This window comes from Callithrix jacchus, chromosome 11 (genome assembly GCF_049354715.1).
Source record: "Callithrix jacchus isolate 240 chromosome 11, calJac240_pri, whole genome shotgun sequence".
In the NCBI taxonomy this organism is placed as follows: domain Eukaryota; kingdom Metazoa; phylum Chordata; class Mammalia; order Primates; family Cebidae; genus Callithrix; species Callithrix jacchus.
This window is the reverse complement of record NC_133512.1, coordinates 34,676,645-34,695,632: the sequence shown is the minus strand read 5'-3', so window position 1 is coordinate 34,695,632 and position 18,988 is coordinate 34,676,645. Positions and strand designations below refer to the sequence as shown.

At 40.1% G+C, this 18,988-nt stretch overlaps 1 protein-coding gene across 11 annotated transcripts in view; it reads right to left on the bottom strand.

Annotated features, from left to right (window-relative positions):
- The window catches only part of IGF2BP3 (insulin like growth factor 2 mRNA binding protein 3), a 157,654-nt gene that overhangs the window by 114,451 nt on the left and 24,215 nt on the right, over nt 1-18,988 (bottom strand). For 3 of the 11 annotated variants that reach the window (XM_078342561.1, XM_035253651.3, XM_078342557.1), the window contains exon 1: nt 3,675-3,809. The exons of the other annotated variants lie outside the window; for them this stretch is intronic. Coding sequence is in view for 2 of the 3 variants with exons in the window: in XM_078342557.1 (XP_078198683.1) it covers nt 3,675-3,702 (28 nt within the window). In the remaining variant the exon portion in view is untranslated. Of the gene's footprint in view, nt 1-3,674; nt 3,810-18,988 lie in introns of those variants that run through there. 11 annotated transcript variants of the gene reach the window in all.

The following is an 18,988-nucleotide window of genomic DNA, read 5'->3' as shown; positions in this document are numbered from 1 at the left end:
GGTTTCTCTTGTGTGTTTGTCAGGGGCAGTATTCCACAATGAGTGTTCTGAACTTCCACAGAAGATGTTATCTCTGATGTCTTTCTGTGATGTTGGCAGCTACTAGTGATCACTGCCTAAATCTATTATGTCACTCAAGGCTGAAAACCATGAGTTTCTCATTCTATCACGTCTTCTGCGCTTTTCAGCCAGAGTTATTCCATAACGAACAAGTGTCCCTTATCAAGTATTTGGATGCTCTGAAGCATACTAAGTACAGTAAAGGCAGGACAAATACTTTCTTCTTTCCCTTCTGCCCTAGATGGTTTTGTGCTCCTTATCTCACACATCACCTGACTCATCACTGTGGTGGACAATCCCACACACACTTCAGTTGTCTCGCCTCTTTCCACCCACAGGCACACACACCTTAAACATGGCTGCTGCTTTATCTCAGGGCTTTCTCCAAAACCTCTAGAGTACAGAAGCAGCCCAGAAACACTGGACAGAGAAAACCCTTAAGAAGAACATGCATAAATTTATGTGTATGAGGGTGGGGACAGGGAGCTCCAATTTTTCAGATGGATAAACCTGGGAGGCATGCTGTGAATTTCTTGGAAGTCCCATTTCCCTCCAGGAAACTCAAAGTAACTCTCACTGGCTTTTCCTAACTCCCCAGCACATTCTCCCCCTTTCCTCACTTTTGATTCTTGAAATCATCTGCAAAATAAATCCACTTTGGCACATCTCTGTCTCAGTCTCTGCTTTAAGAGGAGTCCAGTCTGGGCACAGTGGCTCACATCTGTAATTCCAGCACTCTGGGAGACCAAGGTGGAGGATCACTTAAGGGCAGGAGTTAAGAGACCAGCCTGGGCAACATAGCGAGACCTCATCTCTATAAAAAAATTAAAAACTAAAAAATTTCCACAGGCACAGTGGTTCATGCCTATAAAGCCAGCACTTTGGGAGGCCAAGGCAGGAAGATCACCCGAGGTCGAGAGTTCAAGACTGTCCTATCTATAATATATATAAGTATAATTTACACACACACACATACATATATATATATATTAATGGTCATGGTGGTGCATGCCTGTAGTCCCAGCTACTTGGGAGGCTGAGGTGGGAAGGACGCTTGAGTCCAAGAGGTTGTGAGGCTAAGTAAGCTATGACTGTGCCACTGCACTCCAGCCTGGGCAACAGAGCAAGCCTTTTTTTGTTTGAAAAGAAAAAAGAAAAAAAGAGGAGTTCAAAGACATTATTTCAAAATTTTCAGAATAATGTGTTAGGGCCCTGACATTGCCCAAGGATAATCAAATATTTAATTTCTTCAGTATCATTATTAATATACAGTCATAAATATTTTGCTTTTATCAATCTTTTTTGATGCTCAAATTGTCCAATCTTTGCCAGCAAAACAGCCTCTTCATGTCAGCTTCTTCATCTATTGATATGACTCCAATAATATCTGAGAGCACTTTTGCTTTCTGTTATAATGTGATATTCTAGATTTACCTTGTATGTTTCTTGCCCCCATCTATAATCAGTCTTATCAGCATGGATCGCTGATCCGTTTTAGTGAGAAAAAGCACAGAGGCCACAATCTGGTCACTAGAGGTGCTCATCGTTAATAGATTGGTCACTGCTTTCAAGCCAGAGCTAGAAAATACACACTCGGAGAGAAAATAAATCATGCATTCATGCTAATTATTTCCAACTCAATTTTTAGATGACTGAGTTTTCACAGAAAGTCTTTTATATTTGCATATTTTTTCCACTAAAAAATTTGACAAAAGATAGAAATAAGAACAAAAAAAAGTGCTTAATGTTTATTATCCCATTTAACCCCAGAGTCAGCATTTTACAGATTAAAAAATAAAGGCAGAGGAGGCTTAATTTGTCTGAGTACACAGAGAGCTACTATGTGGCAGAGTCAGAATTTATCTCTGGGCATTCTGGCCCCAGGTTCGCGTCTCCTAACCTTACTCTATTCAGTCTTACTGATTTCATTTATAATCCAACCAACAGCATATCATATCAAATAACTTCAGAAAAAAGTACAGAATGCATATTAAATTCAAAAGGTAAAAATATATGCTAATCCTAAGCAGTACTCCTTAGCTTTAAACCACAGTAATAACTTACATACAGTGACTCAATGAAACTTAAGTGGACAAGCTTACATATTAATACCAAGAAGAAAGGAAAAGACGAAAGGCAATTATGAGGAAAACACAACCACTCAGTTGCGTCAAGGTATTATAAAGATTACATACACAGGCTCTTTAGGTACTTGTGAAGCTAGTCATATCAAGTCAAGTCCACGACACAAAACTGTATTAGACCCGCAACCTTTCATCCAAACTACCTGTAAATCCTGGATGCACCTTTATCTTATACTTGCCAAAAAGGCTCTGTTGCACCCCTTTCCTTCTACCAGCACTTACATACAAGTCAAGTGGGACTCACTGCTTTCCTACAAGATAGATACTGATATAATGCTGCTAACACCAGCTGATGACAGGAGGAGAAAACCAAGTCTAACTTGTAAAATGGTCTTCTTTGCCGCCTTTTTTTTTTTGAGACAGTGTCACTCTGCCACCCAGACTGGAGTGCAGTGGTGCAATCTGGGCTCACTGCAACCTCCGCCTCCCAAGTTCAAGCGATTCTCCTGCCTCAGCCTCCTGAGTACCTGGGATTACAGGTGCACGCCACCACATCTGGCTAATTTTTGTGTTTTTAGTAAAGACAGGGTTTCACCATGTTGGTCAGGCTGGTCTCAAACTCCTGACCTCAGGTGATCCATCTGCCTCAGCCTCCCAAAGTGCTGGGATTACAGGTGTGAGCCACCACGCCCGGCTGCCTTATTTCTTATGCAAAAAAACTGGAACACAAGGTCTACATTTGGACTGGTATTTTCAAGTAAAAAACCAAATCGTGTGGCTCAAAGCAGTCTAGTGTGGGCTTTCCAACCTGCCACTTGGTGGCACTCTGTACCGGCTGCAAATTTTCATTCTGGCTGTGCCAAACTAAACCTATGTCCAAAGAGGACATAGGTTTCATTCAGCCTAGCTAATTTCAGTATGACTACACTGTAATTATACCCATTCTTTCTCTTGGTTTATACAGTTAAGAATTAGCTCTTTAAAAGGTCAACCTCAATTTTCAAGAAGTTTAATACTGTACTCCAAGTAGGTAAATACTTGGACCAGGAATAAGACTGATCATTTTCCCAAGTGTCACCTGGCCTAAGTCTGCCTCATTGCTGACTTGGCAGTGTCTTATCCTCTGACTCAAGGATTATCTTTCTTATATCATTTCCTTAGATAAAGTTGTAACATGGTCAAAGGTTTAGCTGTTTTGTAAATAGACAGAACTAAGGAAGAACCTAGAGGTCCAGGAAAAAGGGATTCAATTATAATACATCAAACGAAATCTCACGAAGACATTATAAATGTGAAAGAATATTTAGTGTGAACATGCGCTTACGACATTGTTCAATGAAAAAAGTGCATCACTAAAAGAGAATGTGGAATATGATCTCATGTTAAAATGTGTTATCACAAAAAAGAACATTCAGTGTATGTGTATATATATATATATATATATATATATATATATATATATATATGTAGGTACACACATACACAGGAACATGAACAGAAAATAGGAAGTAAGAGCATTAAAAGACTGACCATGATGAGCCCTGGCTGGCAGAATCATCAGCAGTTTTCCATTTCTTTTAGCTTTCGTGTTTTATAAAATCAACTTTACTAATTGTGGAGGGGAAAATAAGCCATTATTTCTAGCCAGCAGTACAATATGAGAATGAACCAAGAGAAAAGAATTCTAGATTCCAACAGTTCTAACTAGCTCTGTGACATCAGTTCTCCCTCACCCTGTAAGATTCCTATAGATTTTATAATCTAGCAGAAGAAATTAGATACTTTAGGTCAGTCTTAAATAAGTATCTGTAAAAGTGGAAAGGAGGAAACATTAAGTCTTAGGAGTAACACAGGTAGACCCAGGACAAAAATCCCTACGAAACACGGAATTGTGACTGGGTGCAGTGCCTCACGCCTGTAATCCCAGCACTTTGGGAGTCCAAGGCAGGAGAATCACAAGGTCAGGAGTTCAAGACCAGCCTGGCCAGTATGGTGAAACTCCATCTCTACTAAAAACACACACACTTACAAAAAAAAAAAAAAAAAAGAAAGAAAGAAAGAAAGAAAGAAAGAAAGAAAGAAAGAAAGAAAGAAAGAAAAGAAAAGAAAATTAGCTGAGCGTGGTGGCGCACACCTGTAATCCCAGCTACTCCGGAGTCTGAGGCTGAGAACTGCTAGAACCCAGGAGGCAAAGGTTGCAGTGAGCCAAGATCGTGCCACTGCACTCCAGGCTGGGTGAGAAGGTGTGAGAGAGAGAGATAGAGACAGAGAGAGACAGACAGAGAATCGACAGAGAGAGAGACAGAGAGACAAAAAGAAAGGAAAAGGAAAGAAGGAAGGAAGGAAAAAGAAAGATAGATGGAATTGCATCTAGTGGACTAACAGGGGGTCACAGGTACTCTAAAGAATAGCATAGTTACTGCAACAGTTAAATGGCATGTCAGATTCTAGTGAACTGATTAGTGAATGGAAGAAGGAAGGGGAAATAACATTAAGTACAAGGTCCCCTACACTGTAAAACTAAAGAGATGTCCTTCAAGTATGGTCTGAGAACCGCCTATGTTAAGAATCACAACAAGGGACTAATTGAAATGCAGATTCCAGGGCCCCAACACAGACTTAAATCATAATTTTTGGGGGTGGGGCAGGGGAACTTGGAGACACACACACACTCTCTCTCTCTCTCTCTCTCTCTCTCTCTCTCATGGATTGGTGGCCACACACACACACACACACACACACTCTCTCTCCCTCTCTCTCTCTCTCTCTCTCTCTCTCTCATGGATTGGTGGCCACTGTTAACAGGGCAAGTCTCATAAGGGCAAAATTACTTGTTTTATTTACTGTTGCACATTCCAGTGGCTGGCAGATTGCTTAGCTCATCTCGGGCCATTATTCGATATTACTTAAAGAGCAAGGGAACAAAGTCTCTTAACATCACAGTTCTAAGTGAGAATCTAACATGGCTTTTACCATCATCCCCAGTTCCCAGATCTCCATGGTAACAACCATGTTTTAGTCCCATTAGCTAAAACAGAGGTATATTTTATCTTTTACATTTATACACCTTATCTCCATCTATATAGAACAGAGTCTGACAGCCAGATGTGCAAGGATGAAAACCTGACTGAAGCCAAGGGTATGCATGGAAGGGTCCACAAAAGACTCAATGTTTTTCTACATACTCTCTAACTACTATTGTTTGCTTGCATTTACACACTGCCATGTCTTTCTTTTAGATGATTAAATGTTCTGGCCAGGCGTGGTGGCACTTTGGGAGGCCAAGACAGGCCGATCATAAGGTCAGGAGATTGAGACCATCCTGGCTAACATGGTGAAACCCCATCTCTACTAAAAATACAAAAAATTAGCCAGGAGTGGTGGCACACACCTATAGTCCCAGCTACTCGGGAGGCTGAGGCAGAATTGCTTGAATCCGGGAGGCGGAGGTTGCAGTGAGCCGAGATCACGCCACTACACTCCAGCCTGGGTGACAGAGCAAGACTCTGTCTCAAAAAAAGAAAAGAAGATTATATGTTCCTTCAAGGAAGAAACATAGTCAAGGTGCTGACACTTCCTTAGGATACGTGCAAGTTAGGAAACCCTAACACTGGTCGAAATATAACTGATTCAGGCATGCATCACCACACTGGGCCTTTGTTTTACTTCTTTATGTGGCTACTAGAAGGGCACACATATCTTCATGCAGAATATCCAACAAGAAAAACAACAACAACAACAGGGCACAAACTAATTTTTGATCCCTAAATAACCAAAGATTTTTCTAGTCTTCATACTGAGATTTTAACAAAATAAATGTGCTTTTTTTTTGGAAACTGGGTCTCCCTCTATAGCTCAGACTAGAATGGTACAAGTGGCACAATCTCTGCTCATTGTAGCCTCAACCTCCCTGGTGCAAGTGTGATCCTCCTGCCTCAACCCCTCGTGTAGCCGAGACTACAGACATGTGCCACTGTACCTGGCTAATTTTTGTATTTTTCGTAAAGCTGGGGTTTTGCCATGTTGCCCAGGCTGGTCTTGAACTCCTGGGCTCAAGCAATCCACTTGCCTCAGCCTACCAAAGTGCTAGGATTACAGGCATAAGCCACCAAGCCCAGGCTGCAAATGTGCCTTTAAACAAAAAAAGTCACCACCAGTATTACAACCACAGAAACATATGTGGTTGATTAGTTACTATTTAAATAAAAGCCTCATTCCCTATATGATCTAAAAGCATAGCTCTTACAAAAGTCTTAACATTAACACAACATAGTTAATTGCACGTATCTTCCTTTAAAATTAGGGTGGTAACAAGGGTATAAAGAGCTTGGATATAAAACTTCTAGAAGTTTGAGTCAGAGTGAAAATTAGTATTTCCAGTATTTTTCCATAGCTAAAACTAATTCTATAAATATCATTACCTTTTTTCCAGCAACAAGATATTTTTAAACAGTGACTTTAGAAGCAGTACATCTTAAACTGTTCTGTCCAATCAAGAAGCCACTAGCCACACATGTCTAACTACTCGAAATGTGGCTAGCCCAAATCGAATTATTCTGTAAGGATAAAATACATACAGATGTTGAAGACTCAATACCAAAAAAAAAGTAAAATTACTCAACAATTTATTATACTGTTACATTTTAGATAAATTAGGCTGTATATAACACTAATTTTTTTTTTTTTTTTTGAGAGAGGTTTTGCTCTGTTGCCCAAACTGTAGTGGAGCAACCATAGCTCACTGCAACCTCAACCTCCTGGGCTCAAGCAATCCTCCTACCTCAGACTCCCAGTCAGCTAGGATACAGGTACACATCACCACACTGGGCCTTTGTTTTACTTCTTAATGTGGCTACTAGAAGGTTAAAATCATATCTATTTAGTTCACATATTTCTATTGAACAGAGCTTATCTAAAACTAATTCATTAAATTTCATTTCTGTTCATCAAAGGAATTTGAAGGACAATCAAGAAAAAGTTTTAGGCCAGGGATGGTGGCTCACGCCTGTTATCCCAGCACTTTAGGAGGCCAAGGCAGGAGGATGATCTGAGGTCAAGAGTTCAAGACCAGCCTGGCCTTCATGGTGAAACCTCATCGCTACTAAAAATATAAAAATTAGCCAGGCATGGTGGCACGTGCCTGTAATCTCAGCTACTTGGGAGGCTGAGGCAGGAGAATCTCTTGCACCTGGGTAGCAGAGGTTGCAGTGAGCCAAGATTGTGCCACTACACTACAGCCCAGGCGATAGAATGAGACTCTGGGGGGAAAAAAAGTTTTATATGGAATACTTATTTTCCACATAAAAGTAACCATCACTAAGTGAACTGTACCTGCAAGAAGAGGTGTTTTAAGATAAAACTGCTGTATTTTGAATATGGGGTATGTCTACATTAACAGTTTTTATATCATATTACTGCTAAGTGGATGTGGTTCTTAGATAAGGCAGATTTGTGTGTTTTTATTCGTGAGAAAGTTGCCGTCGGTTATTATCAAATTATACCACCTTCTCAACAACTTTAGAAACTACAATAATCTCACCACTGAAAGCTTGAAGACTGTTTCCCAGAGGTAGACTTGTACAGCCCATTTGGTTTCTATTTCCATTTTAAATGTTTTATACAAGTAAGCAAATAAAATAAACAAATAGTTATTGTCCACAAGAAAATCAGTATGAGAATTCTCAGTTTCATGAACTCTGAGAACGCCAATGAATCAAGAAAACAAAACAGGTTGAGAAGTATAATCTAAATATTTCTGCCTGACATTCTTCATTCTAGGTAACTCAACCTTTTTCTTCTTCCAAGATACAATTTTACTAGGCTTTGTAGATAACCCTTCTCCTAGCAGAAAGCATAATACAAAATGCAATGCTACATTACCAGTCTCTGATAGCTGTAAATTGTTCCTGCTTACTAAGCTCTTTCTCCTTCCAGTGAGATAGAACAGGTATGTTTACCACACTTAAGGACAAACAGGTTAAAAAAACTTTCACTTAAGCGCAATATGCTTCCCCATTTATAGCAATATTTTCCCAAACCTGACCTCAGAAACTCATCCAGACCTCAGAAGCTCTCCAGTACAAACATCTAAGGTTTTTTTGAGGGGGGGCGGGGGGCAGTTTGAGAAAGTCTTGCCTTGTAAACCAGGCTAGAGGGCGATACTGGCTTACTGCAACCTCCGCTTCCCGGGTCCAAGCAATTCTTGTGCCTTAGCCTTCCAGGTCATTGGAATTACAGGCGCGTGCCACCAAGCCCAACTAATTTTGTATTTTTAGTAGAGAAGGGGTTTCACCACGTTGGCCAGGCTGGTCTCGAATTCCTGACCTCAAGTGATTCACCTGCCTCAGACACCCAAGGTGCTTGGATTACAGGCATGAGTCACCATGCTCGGCCAACATCTGAGTTTTTTAACAAATAAATTTAAAAGGAGAAAAAGAAGAGGGGAATCCTTGACATAAAGAAAAACAAACTTAAGACCTATCAACCAATCATAATGTAAGAAACTTCTTTAAATCGCAATTCAAATAAAATGAAAAAAATAAATAATCAGGAAAAACTGGAATATTTAGTATCAGTGAGTTAGAGTCATGTTTTTAGTATGTAATAATGATATTGTCTACATTTTTTAAAAGTCTGTCTTTTAGAAATACATGCTGAAGAATTTAGGAATGTCATATGTTTGCCATCTTCAATTTGTTTTGGAATAATTTAGGGAGGTATGGCATCGAGGCACAGAGATGAACCAAAGCCAGTCATCATTTGGTGACTCTTGAAGCTAGGTGATCAGGAGAGGAGGATTCATTTTACCGTTATCTCAGTTGCTGTACTTTTGAAGTTTCCACTGTTTTTCCCTACTCTCTTAACACTAGAAGTCACAATCTACACAAATGTTAAGTTCCATTAAAATCAAACTCTGGGCTTATTAGTACCAGGAGGAAGAAAGTTTTTAAAGAAAAATATAATTTAACTTTACATGACTATCTCGTAGTAGAAAGATGTTAAATACTTTTCACAGCTGGGCGTGGTGGCTTGCCCCTGTAATCTTAGCACCTGGGGAGCCCAAGGTGGGCGAGTCACAAGGTCAGGAGTTCGAGACCAGCCTGGCCAACATGGTGAAACCCCATCTCTACTAAAAATACAAACATTAGCTGGCATGGAACATGCCTGTAATCCTTACTACTTGGGAGGCTGAGGCAAGAGAACTGCTTGAACCTGGGAGACAAGAGGTTGCAGTGAGCCAAGACGGCACCACTGCATTCCAGCCTGGGCGACAGAGTAAGACTCTGTTGTCTCAAAAAAAAAAAAAAAAAAAAAAAAAACTAAACTAAATACTTTTCATACCTATAACCTGAGATGCCATTAGCATTACCTATACTGCAAACAAACTAGAATTTTCTAAGATTGTTGCATTAGACATTGTTAAATCTTCGTCCTTTGCCTAGGAGAGTACATTTGGATTCATTTTGCTGCAATAACTATAGTACAACTTCAAGTAGAGGATACTGGCAGGACCCAGTGGCTCACACCTGTAATCCCAGCACTTTGGGAGGTCGAGGCGGTGGATCACCTGAGGTCAGGAGTTCAAGACCAGCCTGGCCAACCTGGTGAAACCTCCTCTCTACTAAAAATATAAAAATTAGCCAGGTGTGGTAACGTGCACCTGTAGTCCCAGCTACTTGGGAGGTAGAGGCAGGAGAATTGCATGAAACCAGGAGGCAGAGGCTGCAGTGAGCTGAGATCTTGCACCTGTGCTCCAGCCCAGGTGACAGAGCCAGATTCTATCTCCCGAGGGGGGAAAAAAAAAAAAAAAAAAAAAAGCAAATATAGGATATTTTTAAAAGTTTTTCTATAACTTAATAATGTATATTAAAAAAATTATCTGGACTGTTCACTTAAATGAAATCCTTTGTTACATTAAGACAGTTCTGCACAATTCACATTTAGGCTAATTCTGATAGAACCAAAAGAGCTGCTGTAGATGAAAAGTTACATCTTCTAGCCAGTAAAACAAAGTCATTAACATACAAGAAGCTTAATCATTTCCAGATTATTTCTGCCACAATTACAATTTAACAATAAACTTTATTTCACCAATATTGAGAACAAAAGTAAAAAATCATTCAGTGACTCCTTATGGGTAAAGCGTACCAAGCATGTGAAATACATTTCCACTGTACCCTTACACCAAACAAGTGAGGTAATTTAAGACTCCGTTTTACAGTTTAAGGAAACAGCCTCAGGCATTATTTTAACCAAATTCAAAAAGCAAGTCAATGAAAAGCCAAATTCAAACTCATACCTCCAATGTCCATGCCACATCTACCTTTATCTTAGATTTTACTATTTGTCTTCTGTGTAAATAAAACCCACTTACACAGATATTCAGGAAAATTATCCAATACAATAACACGAATCCCAGTCTCCTAGAGGAAACACTAGAAATTATCAAACTTACTTTCAAATTTTAATTTTTTTGAGACAGAGTATGGCTCTGTCGCCCAGGCTGAAGTGCAGTGCCAAAATCTCAGCTCATTGCAACATCCACCTCCCAGGTTCAAGTTATTCCCTTGTCTCAGTCTCCCAAGCAGCTGAGATTACAGGCACCTGCCACCATGCCTGGCCAATTTTTGTATTTTTCATAAAGATGAGGTTTCTCCATATTGGCCAGGTTGGTATCAAACTCCTGAGCTTAAGTAATCCACCTGCCTTGGCCTTCCCATAGTGCTGGAATTACAGGCGTGAGCCACCAAGTCACCATGCTGGGCCACGTTCAAATTTTATAAAGGAGACTTAAGGAGGTCACAACCAGCATAGATCATTTCAAGGCATGTATCCAACCTCAACCACCATCTAAGATGAGTGAGGCAAATAACTGCACTGACAATAAAAGATCCAATGCATACAATGTTTCAAGAAGTTCCCTTCGACCAGTCTGGGCAACACAGCAAGACTACGACTCTATTAAAAAAAAATTTTTTTTGGGGGGGGTGGCGCTGGGCACAGTAGCTCATGCCTGTAATCCCAGCACTTTGAGAGTCCAAGGCAGGCATATCACCTGAGGTCAAAAGTTGAAGACCAGACTGTCCAACATGGTAAAACCCCGTCACTACTAAAAATACAAAAATTAGCCAAGTGTGCTGGTAGACACCTGTAGTCCCAGCTACTCTGGAGGCTGAGGGAGGAGAATTGCTTGAACCCAGGAGACAGAGGTTGCAGTAAGCAGAGATCATGCCACTGTACTCCAGCCTGGGCAACAAGAGCAAAACTCCATCTCATCAAAAAAAAAAAAAAAAATTTAAATTCCTTTCTACTGCGAAGTCATTTCAAGGACCCCACATGCTTATAATGGTTGTTAGGCTGACAAAATAATCTTTTAAAACTTAGTTAAATAAGCCAGTGTGGTGGTTCACGCCTGTGATCTCAGCACTTTGGGAGGCCTAGGCGGGAGGATCATGAGGTTAGCAGATTGAGACCATCCTGGCTAACACAGTGAAATCCCATCTCTACTAAAAATACAAAAAATTAGCTGGGCATGGTGGCAGTCACCTGTAGTCTCAGCTACTTGAGAGGCTGAGGCAGAAGAATTGCTTGAACCTGGGAGGTGGAGGTTGCAGTGAGCCAAGATCGTGCTACTGCACTCAAGCCTGAGTGACAGAGAAAAAAAATTAAATCAAATTTAGTTATAATAACCTTAGTTGTGGTTCTTTAAAACTTCAGTAACTATGTCACACTTTCAGTTAACTTACATCCTAAGATGACAGATTTCCAGTAGCAATCAATAATGGTAAAATCTACTTAATAAACTCCTAAGACTGAAATGCTAATTCAATTATTCTACTTTCTACCATTACAGTTGTTAAAATGTTATGTATTTTTCAATTTCAATTTAAAAATGACATGTTCAGGCCAGGCAGGGTGGCTCACACCTGTAATCCTAACACTTTGGGAGGCCAAAGTAGAATCACTTCAACCCAGGAGCTAAAGACCAGCCTAGGAGGCTGAGGCAGGAGAATTGCCTGAACCCAGGAGGCGGAGGTTGTGGTGAGCCGAGATTGCACCATTGCACTCCAGCCTGGGTAACAAAAGCGAAACTCTGCCTCAAAAAAAAAATAAAAAAATAAATAACAAATAAAGACCAGCCTGGGCAACAAAGTGGGACTCCATCTCTACAAAAATTTTAAAAATTAGGCAGGAGCAGTGGCATGGACTTGTGGTCCCAGCTACTCAGGAGGCTGAAGCAAGAGAATCCATTGAACCCAAAAGTTTGAGGCTGCAGTGAGCTATGATAATGCCACTGCATTCCAGCCTGGTAACAGAGATCTTGCCTCAAAATAAAATAAAAAGTGGCATGTTTAAACTCGGTCTGCTATAATGATAATGTAGGTTGTGACATCATGCTTATAATCAATGTTGACTACACAACACACATTACCCCTATGAAGTTAACATATAACCAACCAATCTCTTAGAGGATACAAGTCTCTCAAAGGAGAAGACTCTTGGCCTCCTTTCCAGTGTTGATATAATTGGTCAACATGTGTAAAATAAGCAAAGAAACCTGGGTGGGTGGGGGCACCAATCACCAAAAACAAACAAACAGCTCTCACCTTCCCATAATACCCATGCTCAAGAGTACCCAGAGCACATCTATCTGCCCTCGGGCTTTCTCTATACAGAACCACCAACATTTAAAATGGCCCTTTCCTCTCTGCCAAACCTCCTAGCTCTTTCTGGAAAGCTTTACAATTAGCCCTTGAGAGCAGTGGCTTACACCTGTAATCTCAGCGCTTTGGGAGGCCAAGACAGGTGGATCACTTGAGGTCAGGATTTCAAGACTAGCCTGGCCAACATGGTGAAGCTCCACCTCTACTAAAAATACATGAAGTAGCACGGTGGCATGCACCCTTAACCCCAGTTACTAAGAAGGCTGAGACAGAATTGCTTCAACCCAGGAGGCAGAGGTTGCAGTGAGCTGAGACTGTGCTACTGCACTCCAGTATGGTCAACAGAGAGAGACTCTGTCTCAAAACAAAGCTTTATAAATCTATTATCAGCAATCTGTATAGAGTATTACACTTTAGTGGGATGGGCCTTAACACCTTGTAAAAATGTTGAAATCAGTGTTTTGGAAATGCATAAGCTTTAAGAATGTGTTAAACAGCCAAGCACTTTAATAACTGCCTGAAGACAGACTAGTAGAAACAAGTGCAAACATAAGCGATCCAGACAGACTGTCCATTGGGGGAGTGGCACACCAGGACTCCAACACACCCCTAACAACCAGCCATCTGGACACATATTAGGTCATATTTATTTTTACACAGGCTCTACTAGGGCTAGAGAAGGACCTAAGTCAAAGTTTTAGCCTTTTTCTAAGAGGTCCTACAACATATACATACACAAATTTAAGCCTACTCTACTGACGATTAAACCTTGAACACAAGAATACAGTATCAGTTACAAGCATGTGGGATTCTGAATCCCTTCTCTATAGATTTATCTATCAGGAATCATTTAAATAGTTATTTACCCCTATGTTTACAACTTTAGGTATGCTGGGACTAGGGTAATCTTTAAATATAGAAAATAAGTAACTAAAAAAGTAGTTGCAGAATCCTACAAGCAGAAAAGAACAGGAAATACTAAACTGAAAGTATTTTTTGGTCTACCATTTCAAGAGCCTGTAAAAGAGTCATGGCAGTTTTGAGACTGAATAAAGAGCATCAAAACCACCAGATCTGACTTACTTCTAACAAGATACACATCTTAAGGTGGGAGGATCGCTTGAGGCCAGGAGTTTTAAGACCAGCCTGGACAATATGGTGAGGCCACACCTCTACAGAAAATAAAGACACACATGTTAAAATTCTGTAGATTTTAAAAAAGAAAAATACTCACAGAAACTTAACTGCCCCAACCTCTTCCAGAAATTGCAAAGTACTTAATCAGAGTGTGAAAACTCAGTCCAGCTAAGCATTTAAAGTTAATGCCAATTATGACAGTTAAAAACATTATACTTGTGGCCAGGCGCGGTGGCTCACGCCTGTAATCCCAGCTCTTTGGGAGGCCAAGGTGGGCAGATGATGAGGTCAAGAGATCAAGACCATCCTGGCCAACATAGTGAAACCCCGTCTTTACTAAAATATAAAAAATTAGCTGGGCATGGTGGCGTGCGTCTGTAGTCCCAGATGCTTGGGAGGCTGAGGCAGGAGAATTGCTTGAACCCGGGAGGCGGAGGTTGCAGTGAGCAGAGATCGCACCACTGCACTCCAGCCTGGCGCCTGGCGACAGAAAGAGACTCTGCCTCAAAAAAAAAAAAAAAAAAAATTATACTTGTATCATTCACATAAATCTGTTTTTTATAATTATTTTTTATTTTTATTTATATTTTTTGAGACGAAGTTTCGCTATTATTACCCAGACTGGAGTGCAATGGCATGATCTTGGCTCACCGCAACCTCTGCCTTCTGGGTTCAAGCAGTTCACCTGCCTCAGCTTCCCGAGTAGCTGGGATTACAGGCCCGCGCCACCATGCCCAGCTAATTTTTGTATTTTTAGTAGAGACGGGGTTTCACCATGTTGACCAGGATGGTCTCGATCCCTTGACCTCGTGATCCACCCTCCTTGGCCTCCCAAAGTGCTGGGATTATAGGCGTGAGCCACCGCACCCAGCCCGTTTATATTTTTTAAAGACAGGGTTTCACCACGTTGGCCAGGCTGGTCTTGAACTCCTGACCTCAGGTGATTCGCCTGTTTCAGTCTCCCAAAGTGCTGAGATTATAGGCGTGAGCCACCATGCCTGGCCATAAATCTGTTTTTAAATTGAATAAGATTACTATAAAATGTTAACTTTTCTCTTTTAAAACTGAAGTTAATGCTTTTTTTTTTTTTTTTTGAGATGGAGTCTCGCTCTCTCACTCAGGCTGGAGTGCAGTGGCTCAATCTCTGCTCACTGCAACCTTCGCCTTCTGCATTCAAGCAATTCTCTGCCTCATCCTCCCAAGTAGCTGGGATTACAGACACCCACCATCATGCCCAGCTAATTTCTGTATTTTTAGTAGAGACAGAGTTTCACCACCTTGGCCAGGCTGAGTCTTGAACTCCTGACCTCATGATCCACCCACCTCAGCCTCCCAAAGTGCTGGGATTATAGGTATGAGCCACCTGGCCCAGCAAAGTTAACGCTTTTCTAACTCCCTAGCACCTGGGCATAAGGTTGTCATTGTCAGGGCTCAAAATATAAATTGAAAGCAAAATGAAACTGCAAATAAGCAACAGAAGTGAAATGGCAAACTTCAACTTGAATGTTAAAATGTAATCCCTTAAAGCAGATCTATGATCAGTTGTGTATGGATTAATATCACCTTATGCTTTATGCAAGGTCAATAAAACAGAGTAACATTCCATTTTTGTGTTTTCTTCTTTTTTTTTTTTTTTTTTTTAAACAGAGTCTTGCTCTGTCACCCAGCCTGGAGTGTAGTAGCCTGATCTCAGCTCACTGCAACTACCATCTCCCATGTTCAAGCAATTATTCTGCCTCAGCCTCCTGAGTAGCTTGGGATTACAGGCACCCACTATCGTGCCTGGCTAATTTTTGCATTTCAGTAGAGACAGGGTTTAGCCATGTTGGTCAAGCTGGTCTCCAACTCCTGACCTCAGGCGATCTGCCCATGTCAGCCTCCCAAATGGCTGGGATTACTGGCTTGAGCCACCAAGCCTGGCCTGTTTTTTTAATTTTTAAAATAACAAGAAACAACATATTATACTCAGACTTTGCTGAGACCAATCTCCAGATTTTAAGAAGTTATAGTTTCAATTTTAAGTTATAAATATTCGTTTTAGATGTTATTTTACTAAAATGTCCATCTAGTCCTTAGATAAATTCAGAGATTTATGGTGGCAGTATGTAAACCAAATTAAAATGTACCATAAAACCAGGTAACTAGAATTTTAGGTTTAGTCAAACCATTTGGAAGCAATTCAGTGAAACTTTAATATTTTAAATTATACTGTCATTAAATTAAAAACTTTTTTTGAAAAAATTAAATACTGAAACACCAATTGTCCATAACCAAAAGTAAAATATATCAATCAGATCTACATACTGAAACAGTAATTTTTTTTTTTTTAAGACAGATTTTTGCTCTGTCATCCAGGCTGGAGTACAGTGGCACAATCTCAGGTCACTGCAACCTCTACCTCCTGGGTTCAAGCAATTCTTCTGCCTCAGCGTCCTGAGTAGCTGGGAATACAGGTGTGTGCCACCACGCCCAGCTAATTTTTGTATTTTTAAGTACAGACAGGGTTTCACCATGTTGACCAGCCTGGCCAACATTTTGAAACCCCATCTCTACTAAAAACACAAAACTTGGGCTGAGCATGGTGGCTCACACCTGTAATCCCAGAGGCGGGCAGATCACAAGGTCAAGAGATCAAGACGAATATGGTGAAACCCTATCTCTGCTAAAATATAAAAATTAGTTGGGTGTGGTGGCACACACCTGTAATCCCAGCTACTTGGGAGGCTAAGGCAAGAGAACCTCTTGAACCCGGAAGGCAGAGATTGCAGTGAGCTGAGATCCCGCCACTGCACTACAGCCTGGGCTACAGGGTGAGACTCCATTTCAATAATAATAATAATAATAATAATAATAATAATAGTAAGCAAAATTAAAAATAAAATATACAAGATTTTCTGGGCTAGGGATAGTGGCTCATGCCTATAATCTCAGCACTTTGAGAGGCCAAGGTAGGGAATCACTTGAGGTCAGGAGTTCTAGACCAGCTTGACCAACATGGTAAAACCCCATCTCTACTAAAAATACAAAATTAGCCAGCCATGGTGGCGCAAGCCTGTAATCCCAGCTACTTGGGAAGCTGAGGCAGGAGAATTGCTTAAATCCGGGAGGCAGACTTTGCAGTGAGCTGAGATCATGCCATTACACTCCAGCCTGGGCAACAAGAATGAAACTCTGTCTTGAGGAAGAAAAAAAAAAAAGATTTTCTGAAGAAATTTAAAACAAGTTTAAAAAAAGGACACCGTTAGAATTAAATTTAGAGAACTGAACAAGTTCCAGTTAATACAATGTGTCATGCATATGCTATTTAAAAAGACTGCTCTGAGGTTTTCAGAGGTTTGGGGGTTTTGTTCTTTTTTTATTTTTGGTTAAACATTGCACAACACATTTCTTTTTTCCATCATAATTGATGATGGGGGTAAACCACATGCCGGAGTTTCCTGAAAATCGGAATAATCTTTAACAAGTACTAATAATGAAATCTAAGATATTACTAATATCCTATTAATGACAAGATGTTTAAATAGGTTATAATATATTATTGGCCCACATATGGATGAATATACTCTACTCCTAAATCAAGTCCACTACTTTAATAGTATTTTAACATACTACATATTACTGCAATTATTCCCCATCCTACCTTCCAAAGAACACTTAAAATTGCTTCCTAGGCCAGGCACAGAGGCTCACACCTCTAATCCAGCACTTTGGGAGGCCAAGGTGTCTGGATCACTTGAGGCCAGGAGTTCAAGATCAGCCTGGCCATCATGGTGAAACCCCTTCTCTAAGAAAAAATACAAAAATTAGCTCAGCGTGGTGGCAGGTGCTGGTAATCCCAGCTACTTGGGAGGCTGAGGCATGAAAATAGCTTGAACCTGGAAGGCAGAGGTTGCACTGAGTGAGACTGCGCTGCACTCCATCCTGGGCGACAGAACAAGACTCTCTGAAAAAAATAAATAAATTGCTTTTTAAAACAGTAAGGTAGTTGGGTTCAGTGGCTCTCAGATTGCCTGTAATCCCAGCAATCTGAGAGGCCAAAGCAAGAGGAGTTGGGAGACCAGTCTCAGAAACAGAGTTTCCATCTCTACTAAACAATTAAAAAAGAAAACAATTAACCAGGTGTGGTCTCAGCTCCTCAGGAGGCTGAGGTGAAAGGATCACTTCAGCTCAGGATTTAGAGGCTGCATTGAGCTATGACCACACCACTACATTCCAGCCTGGGAGACAGAGTGAGACCCTATCTCTAAAAAACAACAATAAATAAAACAGAACAGTAAGGTGTGGAGCTAAGTCGTATTTTTTCTAAGAAGCATACATTCATAGAGGCTAACATATACATATAAATGTTTCCTAAAGGAACATAATAAACTGCACAGTGGTTGCATTTGAGGAGGGAGAAAAATGAATTATATCATTTAAATTTTGCCATATGCACTATTGTTCTAAAATCTTCCAAGCTTATTAATTAACTTAGAAAAAAACTACTTTTACTTAGTTCCTGTGGATGTTTTGTATACATACTGTATAACTCAAGAAAATACCTTAAGATTGCATTAGATTTGTTTTGGTATGTACATTATTCATCAAGAGACCTAAGAATAAATAGGAACACTGAAAAATTGTGTAACAATGCTTTACCGATATTATTGTTCTAGACAGTGCATCAAAATGCAATAGACTGGGGAAAAATGCATGATCATGAGCTAAAGTTAGACTAGTATAGAAAAAAATAACTTGCAGGTGATTAACAATTACCATTACTGACATACACAGCATATAATAGTTATGTTTAAGTACAGAGGGCAGTATCTGAATTTAAGACAATGCATCATGCATATGAATAATGATCTTATTTTCACTAATTGTAAGATATCCCCAGAAAATTATTAGATTTAGTACATTTAGGTAGGTAAGTCTGTAATAAATACAAAGCTGCTCGTCTAAAATGAAGCACAAAACAAATTAAAAGTAAAAGAAAAAAAATAAAATGAAGCACAAGCAAAGACTTCGTCTAATATTTTGGACATTAGATGATCATAATAA